The sequence below is a fragment of the Centruroides sculpturatus genome, unplaced genomic scaffold, assembly GCF_000671375.1.
Source record: "Centruroides sculpturatus isolate CEXI.00-Female unplaced genomic scaffold, Cexi_2.0 scaffold15, whole genome shotgun sequence".
NCBI lineage: Eukaryota > Metazoa > Arthropoda > Arachnida > Scorpiones > Buthidae > Centruroides > Centruroides sculpturatus.
The window spans coordinates 1,139,845-1,151,412 of record NW_019384585.1 but is presented as its reverse complement, the minus strand read 5'-3'; the positions used below and the strand labels follow the sequence as shown (position 1 = coordinate 1,151,412).

The following is an 11,568-nucleotide window of genomic DNA, read 5'->3' as shown; positions in this document are numbered from 1 at the left end:
GTTTTTCTCCGTTGCGTGTCGCTTCGCGTTGAATTTTCGTCGATGTTAAGCCTAACGAAGACTATTGTATCGTTAAAAATTATTTTTTTATTTTGTACAAACAAAATAAATATATTGAAAAATATAAAAACAATAAAAAAAATATACTTCAGAAGTTAATTTAGTATCAAAAACGTAAAATATTTGAGTAGCCCAAGACATAGCCAAAGATTGAAGCGCCACAGCACTAGTGAAAATTTAAATTTGCCGACTGGAATTCTTTCGGATGATTGACTTTCGAAAAATCGACGCTCTACTGTATATAAAAATGGGGAATATCGCACTTCTGACAATCGCTGCGAGTGTATGGGCTAAATTTGGAGAATCCGTGCTTCTCGCATGGACAACTGTATGTGGCCAGCTCACACGTCGGAAAACCTTCTGATTTATTCGTGTACACACCAGACGGAAAACAAAAAATATCGTGTATCCACAAAGCACTCCAATAAATAAATAAAATTGAAACGACACTTTGAAATGTTTTTCCGATGAAAATGAATAATAATAAGTTTCAATAAAAATGATGAAATGTAAATTTAATTTTATCATAACGAGTTTGCTTGAATTTTGTTTCTTCTGGGATTGCAGCAATGTGCGACGGGTAAGCTAGTTTTTATATATATATATATATATATATATAGATTATTTAAAATGTCAATTGAAAAATTAATCTATAGTCTAATTAATCTAATAATCTATAGCGTTTAATGATTCTACATTTTATAAGATGAAATAAAAACTAATTAATTAAAAAGTCTGAATTTCATTATGGTAATTGGAAGATTATTATTTTTAATAATCTTCCAATTACCTGAATCAAAAGTTATAATTCTCTGAATCAAAAGTTCAGATACACTGAATCAAAAGTTATAATTCTCTACTAAACTATATTTAGGCTAACAGAAATGAATGATTAGAAAAATGTGTGTCATAATTCAGTTAAATCTACTTATGAAGCAAGTAATTTTATTATTAATTTTAATAATTAGCTATTCAGATGAATTAATAATTTAAGTAAGTCTATAAAAAGTCTACTTGAAATGAAGGAAAAACCAGCAGCTTTTGCAAATTATGAAGATATGTTATCAATTGTTATCTAAACATTCTGAGCATTATCTTCTTACAGGTTTATATGAATTTATAAATATTTGTATAAACTGAACTCTGGAATCAGTTGATGACAAATATTTTCCATGGGTCTTTCATTCATACTTAGTTCTCATAATTTACTCATCTGTCACGATTCACTTACTTGTTAGATATATGAAAACATATGCATATGTACTGTACAGTACCTATGAATAATATTTATTTAGCTTAAATGTACATAGTAGAGAATCCTTAAATTTGGAACTTTTATATATTTAAAATGAGGACATTTCTATTTCTATTGTGTATATATCCATGTATATTTTTTAATTAAAAAGTAAATAAATATATTTATATATGTAGAAAGTTAAAATGAATTACTATGTTAGAAAAAGCAAGTAAATGGCATTCATAAAGAAACAATAATTTAAAATTGATAATTGAATAATTTTATTGATATAAGAAATTAGAACGTGATAAATTAATAAATTATGGGTTTTTTGGTACTGTTAAATTATTGCTTTAAAGAATATTACTTAAAATATTGGTAGAATAACAATTTTGCTACTCTATTAAAAAGGAAACAAAGAATAATCTTATTTTAATAAGTTTTTCAATATTCCTTTTTTAAAGGCAAGCATTATCATTCTTGAGAGAGATATTTTATAATTATTTGTGACAAAAGATGACAGTTATATGAAATTTAAAATATATTAAATTTCATATCAAATTCTTAAATTTAGATGGTGATTATTTATTTTGTAACCCTTAGATATATATACATTGTTTCACTAATAAAAGTTTGCTAATGTAGCTTTCCACATGTCCTTGTGAGCTTTAAAGCAACATAATTATCTACTGATAAAGTACATCAAAAAATTTTTTTTTTAATATTCTGTTTTATGTCAAGTAAAGTATGTCAAATTCAATTCAATGAAAAGTTTATGTAAAAGGAGAAATAAGGTGTCATTAAATTTCATTGGAACAAAATGCATTTATTATATTGTTATTGGATTCATATATTAACACAATGTTAGATTAATACATGTTTCTGCATAAGTTGCTCCTCATAATTTACTTTTACACATTTGTATGTGAATTATCTCTATTTGGGCTGCAAATTGAAAAAATTGTAGACCTATAAATTTACATATCTGTCTGTCCTTAATCTCAAGAACAGAGTTAGGTAGATGAAATTTGAGACCAGATATGGAAAGCTAATAGGCAGGAGGCCCCAATTAACTGTATGAAAACTGGACTTACAATACAAACTGGTAGTCACGTTATTTCAATTCAAAAAATTTTCCCCTGTAAGGAGTTAGATAGATAATGGCATACTCTGTTACAAACAGGAAAAGTATGATGTACAGGGACTTGGTAACAGGAAAAGTATTATGTAACAGGAGCAAGACATTACTAATTTGAGGTGGAAAGCATATATTTTAAATTAAATAAATTTAAAAAAATATGATTAAAAACTGCAGCCTAGCATTGTGATGATGTCACAATAAATAATTATTTCATTTCATTTGTATTTACATTTAATTCCTAAGTTTTATACATTAATTTCATTAAACTTTTAAATTTCATAAATATACAGAGTTCAGTTTTAATATATAGTCAAACCTTGTTCATGTTTCTTAGTTATATGTTTTTCACAATTTTACATTAAATATTTTCTGCACAGTACTTTCTTCATTATAAAATACTTTAATTATATGTTTTTCATTTATATGATTTTACACTTATATGTCATATTTTTCATTATCTTACAGCACTTTTCTCACTTATGCATTATTTACTTTAAAATAGAAAAATTTTAAATGACTTTAAAAAAGGTGAAAAAGAAAAAACCATTTCTGACAAATTTTCCTATTTAGCAAATTGCTCCTCCAATCTAACACATTGAAAAATTTCACTTTCCAGGTTAAATAGTGTGAACCAATTTTGTTATGCAAATTAAAATCACTTCCCAGTTTCTTTATTGTTTTCACTATTCACTGTGTTAACTAATTTTTAGAATCACTTCATTCTTGTGATTGGATTGTGGAGTTTGAAAAAAGAAAACAAATTTGAATTATCTTTTAAAAGTGTATGACTTAATTTCACTCTGTTTTACTTTTCCTTTTACATGTTATTCAAATGCATTATAATGTAGTAAATTGAAACTTTTTTTTTTCAAGAATTACATATATAAATTCAGTTGTACAATGTTAATTTGTGCTGCACCATACTTTTGTTTGACTATATTCACTCTGAAAGAAATTCAAAAATGGTTTTATTTGAACATTTTTCTTGCTTACATGATAATTTTCTCAACTATCTTAAAAAATGTATAAACAATGTTCAATGGCATATACAAATAGAATTATTTTAAATTTAAATTTTTTTCATTTAAGTTAACTTATAATAATTTATTCAGTTTTAAAGATTTTTTAAAATTTCTTGTTTGATTTTATAATGGTGGTATTCAATGCTAATTTGTGCTTGCTGAGAATGGCTTTGACTGTAGGGATAAAAAATGTTTCAATTCAATAAATACATTTGATTTCCAAGAAACTTAGCAACAACTTATTACTTGTTGATAAATATGATATCAACCTCTTTAAACTTTTATGATTTCTTAAGCATTAGACATGTGATATGAAATTGGGGAGGAAAAATCTTGGCAGTTTGATTTATTTGAAGCTATTATCAATAATAATTAATTTTTGTTTTCATTTTATATCTATGATGATTGAATGCTGAATTTTGAAAATATTTATCCTGGTTAAAAATACTTCCATTTGTTCTTCTAAACAGTATTAAAGATTTTGTTTTACTAGTAGCATCAAAAAGTTTCCAGAAATATTTTTATTTCTGAAATTAGTTACATATGAAGATATTTAAACATGATTTTCAAAGTATTACAAGTAACCTTGAACAACAATACACTTTTGCTAGTGCTTATACATCATCTCAAAGCATAGCTCTGGAAAGCATCTTACTCTTCTTGGCTCAGAATGGCCGTCACTGCTTGAATGTTTCCACTTTTCACAGAAGTGCTTTTATCACTTGTACACTTCAGTTTTTTTTTACCGCTAACTAAAGCCTTGTTTAACATGTTTAATTTAACAATAACTCCCAGAGTGCTACTACATGCTATGATTTTATTTTTACTTATTCAGTTGTTGTGCTACATTACCCTGAGCATTTCTGGGAGCTTTTTGATACTAGTGGTATTTTTTCTGTCTAATTTTAATGAGAATGGAGCTTTTAAAGTTGGTAATAAAATTAATATTTAATTTTAAAAATATCAGTAAAAAATATTTAAAATACATTTAATGTAAAATATAGTTCCTGTGATCCACATAAACTTGATAATGAACATATACATCGGAATCCATTATTTCAAAAAGAATTTTATAAATATTTTAAATTAACAGAGTTAATTTGATTGCTTGATTATCTGTTAATACACTTCCTATATGAAATCTTTTATTTTACATAAGATCAATTAAGGTCAGTGACTATATTTAATTAATAGGTTTGATACAGTGCATTGTAAAGATTTGGATATTATACATTTGATAGTATTCTTTGTAAATAATACACATTCACTTATAATTTGATTAATTGCAGACTTAATTTGACTGTTGAATAACTTAGAAGAGTTAACTTGTTGAAGAAACAATGATTTTATAACATTCATATTTAATTAAAGTTAGTTTTTAGCTCTTGGGAAATACTGGTATTTACTAATGAGTTAACTACTTTGTTAAATGCAGATCAAAACTAGGTTTTATAAGAAATTACATTTAATATTAATGGAAAGATATTTTAAAATTGCTGTATTTGCCAGCATACAAGACACTTTTTTTCCAAAAAATACTGTCTGAAAATAGAGTATATGCCAGCAAATATACAGTATATAATGTATAATTTTATTTATAAAATGCATAGTTGTTGCAATATTGTTGTTTGTACTTGAATATTCTTTGCTTTTGTATTTAAATACATTGTACACACTAACTGTATGAAAATTACACTATTATTATTTTTCTATAAACTAGATTAGAAATGTACTAAAATTTTATTTTTAAAATAAATGCCTTTGGAAAATGGAATGCATCTTATATGATTACTTCTTTTACAGAAATATGCATAATTTTATTATGCTAAAAATTTAAATTCTGTTGATTTAGAAATGACTTTATTAGTTTCAAAAAGTTGGCTAAAGATAATATGAGAGAAATATATATATAATTAATATAAGAAAAATATATGAATAATTAATATAAGAAAAATATACTGTATGTATACTGTGTATTGAAGAATATATTGATACAATAGGGTATATTAGTGTGATTTTTAATTATTCATATTACTTGACTTTCTAAGCTTTTCCTATAGCCTTTCTAAGCTGTTTTTCTAAAAGAAGTTTAAATTTGTGTTAGCATAAGATATTCTGTTTGCATTTATTAATTTAATAAATAATAAAATATACAATACAGTGTGTCCCAAAAGTCTCCATATAGTGACATAAATCAAGCCCACCAGTGACTGAATAAATAAAACCATTGAACACTGGTAGTTGGTTGTTGGTTCATGCCTGATGAATGGGCTGACACCATGCAGTGTTCTGGGTTTTCTTCATGTGTCTAACACCTAACTGAATCCAGTTTCCACATAGGAAATCCTGCTAGAAGTTACCCCATTGACAGATTACCCATGTGTTTTGTTGCCTTACTCTGCCAGTCCACTGACACAAATCTTAATGCTGACATTTTAATGTTTTGTGAATAAAGTTACATTTTACCTTTTATATATGGAAACTTTTGGGACACCCTGTATAAGATAAAAATATACAGTGGTACCTTGTATAAAATACTTAATCTGTTTCAGGTGCATGTCTGTTAAGTGAAAAGTTCATTATATGAAATGCATTTTTCCATAGAAATACATGTTAAAACATCTAATTTGTTCCGCAGCATAAAATAACCATACTGTACCATAAAAAAAATGAAAATGGAGCAGTCACTAATTATGCCGGGTAGTCAGATGTTGTGAGCAGGAGGTGGAGGAACACGTTCTTCACACTTTCATACAGACACACACTTTTTACACATTGCAACAGGTCTCTTTTTATTGTTTTTTAATCGGAGTCAGATTCAGGAGAGGCTACCGGGGTTTGTATGGTCAACTCCTGTTGTTCCATCCTTTGTCTTTTGGCAGCTGTCTTCTTGAAAAGCATGTCCAAGGTGGTCTGTTTTTTCTCTTTTTCGAAAATGATGGGTAAGGGTGTCATTGTAGAGATCATTGATCCTGTTGGCCCCAGCTGTATTTGGATAGTGTGTGTTGGTAAACTCCTGAACCTCTCCACATTTGACAAGGAAGTCCTTGTCAACTTTCGCTTCTTCTGATGATTTCTTGCTTTGTTTAAATTGAAATCACCCTTCTGTTTTTTCAGGGCTGTGGAGTCACGTAAAAATCTACTGACTCCGACTTTTCCTTACCATCTGACTCCGATCAGGGGCGGACTTGTTACTGAAAGGGACCCCGAAATTCTGATGTCATCATGTTACCTCAGAATAAAATATTCAATAAATAGAGTTCTAATAAAGATAGAACATAGAAACTTTTTATTCCAAAGCTATAAGCTAAGTAATATATAAACATGTATTTGATAATTTTTACTTTTCAGGCTGTTATATAGGCCTATAACAGGGAAAGTGTGGCACTCGGTCAAAAAATGACCCCTCCCAAATTTTTACATTTTTGGACTTGGGACACCTTGAAATTTCGAGATATACAAAAGATTCGAGGTTTTTTCTATATGTGTGGATGTTAGCTTGTATGTGCGGGATATGATTTCGTTCACCCTGTTTGAAGCCTAATAATTTCTGTGGTCAGTGGTCAGAATCGGAGTCAGATGGTTTAATACAACAGTTAGTTATTAAGCGTCAAAGTGATTGAACTAAATCATGAACTAAAACATTCTAACATCTTAGGCGAGAACATCTTAACGGGTTTTACTGTACTATTATAAAATGAAAAAAAAAAGCTTACTTTGAGGATAGAGACAAATTTTATTTTATTATTATTATTATATTTATATTGAACACTAATAACGAATAAAATATTCATTAAGAGATATGACACATGACCACTTTTATGTCTTCACCCTGTTGACCTTTAATTAAGAACCAAAATGTAATAGTATTAATGCCCCTTTATACGCAAGCTACAGTGCCACATTTCATTTCTTAAACTTTACCCATTCTGAGATATTGTTTAATATCTCAGAACAGAAAATAAAGAAATTAAACAAATTAGACGCCAACACACATGCGTGTGCGAATTTTTCCCCTTTTATTGACTTTTTTGCGGGGTTCAGGTCTCCAGACGTGTAGCTTTGCAAAAAAAACTTGGAGGGTCAAATTTGACACGATTCCAATACTTTTCCGTTTTATATACATTACAAGTTGGGAAGTAAAAAGGAGTCGGAGTTGACGGATTTTTTGACGACTCCGACTGGCTAAAACACCAAAACTCCACGACTCCGACTCTGACTCCACAGCCCTGGCTTTTTAGAAGCCATGATTTGCACAACATTTGAATAAATGTAAATACCCTGCACTGAGGTGATGTACATAATAAACAAGAGAGCAAGCCGAATCCCAACAGGAGCTCTGTACTTCAGATATACTAATAATATATCCTAAAAATAGCAGATTGTCATTGGCAACGGCAAAAGAGTGGAAACATCATTCACACTTGTTCGCAGAAAGACTGTTGTTCTCCTCACATAACTGCCGAACGGAAAGTCCGTTGTTTGCAGCCAGTCTGTTGCTCGAGTCACGTAATGGCCAAACAGGAAGTCCGTTGTTTGCAGCGTCCGTTATTCGAGGCACCACTGTTTTATAAAACAAAGTGTTATTAAAACAAAGTTCAGAATAATTTTGAGTTTAAAATTGTTTTTATATTTAATTTTTATTCCTAAAATTACAATCATATTAAGGATAATTATAATAAACTCATATTTAAAAAATATATATGTGACAATGCCGAAGTGCCCTCTATGCTTCGGCACCACAGGACTGAAGGGTTAACATTGCATCAGCGAAGACTGCAATGACTACTTTGTCAGGAATGACACCACTGTGTTTTCTGGATAGACACAGAGACCATTACATTCGCATTTACGCGTGAGCAGTCACATCTGTGGGCGGTTGGACTCGGGATGGAGACCGCTTGAGGAAGTGCACCCCACACAATTCTAACAATAACAAAATTCGTTTATTAAACTAATTCTACAAAAGGGTATTTACCCTAAAGCTTCTTTACAAGAGCCGAGTTGGAGAGAGAGAGCTTACATAACATCACAGGTCGTTATAAATACCTGAAGCACTGTGTGCTGATTTCCAGATGGCTATGGAGTCGTTAGGGAGCCTTGGGAATGTCTCTGTTGCCTTGGATGGTGGTTAAAGTCTGTTGGAAGTTGAGATCCATTGGTTCTTCATAGGTGTTCCTGGAGAACACAGGATATTCGTGAGGAGCGCGTGGTGATGAGCGATGATGATAAATCCTTTCGGCTGGCTCACAGGGAATACTCTTGAGGACTCTCAACCCATCACTGTTCCTTAAGTTCTCTTTATTTCCAAGTCACGTTGTTGTTTTCCACCAATAGTGAATTTTTAGTTGTAGTTCCCTGTGACACATTCTGAGTTCCCTTGGAAAGGAAACGACTCCGGGAAGAGAAATGCACTCATCTTCCAGTAATAAAACTGAAAAAGTTTTTTTTTTTGAGATTTAAATAAATTTCCTCTTCAAAACGAAAAATGAATTTTCTTTCGGAAAATTTTTGAGTAAAATTGTGGGTTTTTTTTCAAGTCTGACCTCTCACATATATATTTATAGGTATTTTGAACAAGATGATGAAGATGAAGGAAATCCTGGTAATTTAGAATATATTCCAGCTCCTGGAAGTCCTTCTCTTGAAACTGCTCAGAAACAACCAGCTCGTGAATCTGATAGTGAAGAAGATCCCTTAGATGCATTTATGGCAGGATTAGAGGTAAATTTACATAAGTTTATTCATAACTGTTTAGTATTTAGTTAATATATTTAATGCTATTTTCAGTATCTTAGAATTAAACATTTTCCCCTAATCAGAAATGCATAATTTTTATTAGAAAGAAATAGAAACTGATAAAAACAAGAAAAGTAAAGATACAAAGTAAGTAAATGTATTTTATAATATTTTGTAAACTTGCTAATCAGAAATAAATGAAATAAAAATGTTTTAATCCATCATAATAATAGATTAATAATTTATTTTTAAGAATTATCATACGTATCAATTAATTAAAAATTATTAATTATCATATACTGTATTAGCCAGAATTTAAGTCAATCTTGATTGCACAATTAGTTGACTCCCAATTCTGGAATCCTTATTTTTTGAAAAAAGTTAAGACCTGAAAGTCCTGAATATAAGTTGATCTTTTATTATTTATTTTATTTGCATACAAAAAATTAACAATTAAATAAAAATACAATAAAAAAATAATCAAAACAATACTTCATTTCTTTCATCTTCATCAGAACTCTCATTGTCATCATGATCTTCTGCTCCCTGAAGTTCAGCCTCTGTTCTGTACAAGTTATTGATAACACAGCATTTCGTAAAGTCCTTTATAATTGTGTCTTCACCAACAATCTTTCATAATTCTATTGTTGTTCTAACTATTACAAAAATTAGTTGTGTTCAATTACATTTCTTTCTTTAGTTAGAAATAAAAATTTTTTGAATTCAAACTTCAAAAAGTTAGAATAGAATAGAAATCAATAAATGTAAATGAATTTTTGATTGTTTTCTTAGAAATTTTTACAAACTGCATTTAAATCTTACTTAGTCTATCAGAAAATTGTATTTAAACAGTTTGTTTTACAGAAAGAAATATATGTATTGGACATCTATAAGTGAGAAATTATAACTTAATGGGGGCTTTTTTTTTTTACATCAATAAAAGTGAAATTTATAAAAGTTAGAGCAAAATTGAAATGATGTCAGGTAGTGATGATGTATATGCTGGGCACGCTGCCCAGCATATACATCATGCTAGGGTTTTCACATATATCCTGGAAAATATACTTGCAGTTTTAGGAGTATCAAAAATGAAATAAAAACTTTGTTGTTCATTTTGCTTGTCTTATTTTTTCATAAGTGTCTGAAACATTCTTTTTATAAAATATAAAAAATATACAATCAATCAATCAATCAATCGTTATTTTATTAAGGTGTGAACACGCATATCCAGGCTCCACATAATAGCATTACTGGGAGTAAAGGATACATCAACATAATTTTACAAACAATTCTTACAAGGATAAATACATTCAACATTACAATAGTGAGGTAACTTATTTACAGAGGTAATTTTTCATATTGTTTATCACGTCATGTGAAATGGTTATATTAAGTACATATATAGTAATGACAATATATTTACATTATGTTATTAGCAGTAACAGAGTAGCAATAACAGAGTAATAATATATAGAATAATCACAGAATAGATTAAGATTAACCAACATGCAATTATTTAAAAACAAACAATGATGGTAATAATAAAGTATGATCATTTTCAAAATGAATAACAGCATTTAAAGAAAATATACATATTCAATAATGGTAGAAGGTGCATTCCATATTATTATTACTTGAGTTGTATTATTTTTTATACATTTAATATGTAGAACACATGTTATAATATGTAATAATTAAATATCATATACAGATTAAATAAATGTATAATTAATACCATAACTAAATAATATATTTATCAACAATATAATGAATAGAATAGACAAGTAGATACTTTTCATCAATAACACAAGGGTCACTGGATCTACAATTGTTAATGAAATATTATATCAATAATGAATAAGATATTTTAACAGGATACACATATTTAGGCATTATGGTGTGTGTGTATATATGTATATCTTATATTCAATGTAGAAAACAATTTGTCCCCACAATTAACATTTAGTACATGTATAATAAAATGAGTAATCATAGTATGCATAACAAGCATATACAGTATATATTATGCAAGTAATACAGAATTAATTAATAAAATTATAAATATATTATACAATAGAACAAAATTAATTACTGTTTAATTATTATTTAACTTCATTAAGTAAAATGACAAATATTAATAATAATAAATATAGTAAACAAGTTAGAGTACACTACATCAAAAATGCAAGCTGCACAAAAGTTTCACTTCAATCAATGATAATCTCCATCCATAATCTAAGTCCAAATCAGCCAACATAGTCCTGTAGCTGTAATTGAAGTACCTGATTTATCTAAAAGATGCACAGGATGCATGGAATTACTTGATTTGCATTGCTTGCAGAAAGAGCAGGCAAATTTCACCCAAGTTC

The 11,568-nt window shown here is 28.7% G+C and overlaps 1 protein-coding gene across 2 annotated transcripts in view; it reads left to right on the top strand.

The window, feature by feature from the left end:
- Positions 1–11,568, top strand: part of LOC111624571 (ATP-dependent RNA helicase DDX42-like) — a 62,261-nt gene that overhangs the window by 9,731 nt on the left and 40,962 nt on the right. For both annotated transcript variants that reach the window (XM_023367462.1, XM_023367463.1), the window contains exons 2-3: positions 9,028–9,184; positions 9,303–9,346. In XM_023367462.1, coding sequence (XP_023223230.1) covers positions 9,028–9,184; positions 9,303–9,346 — 201 coding nt within the window. The remainder of the gene's footprint in view (positions 1–9,027; positions 9,185–9,302; positions 9,347–11,568) is intronic.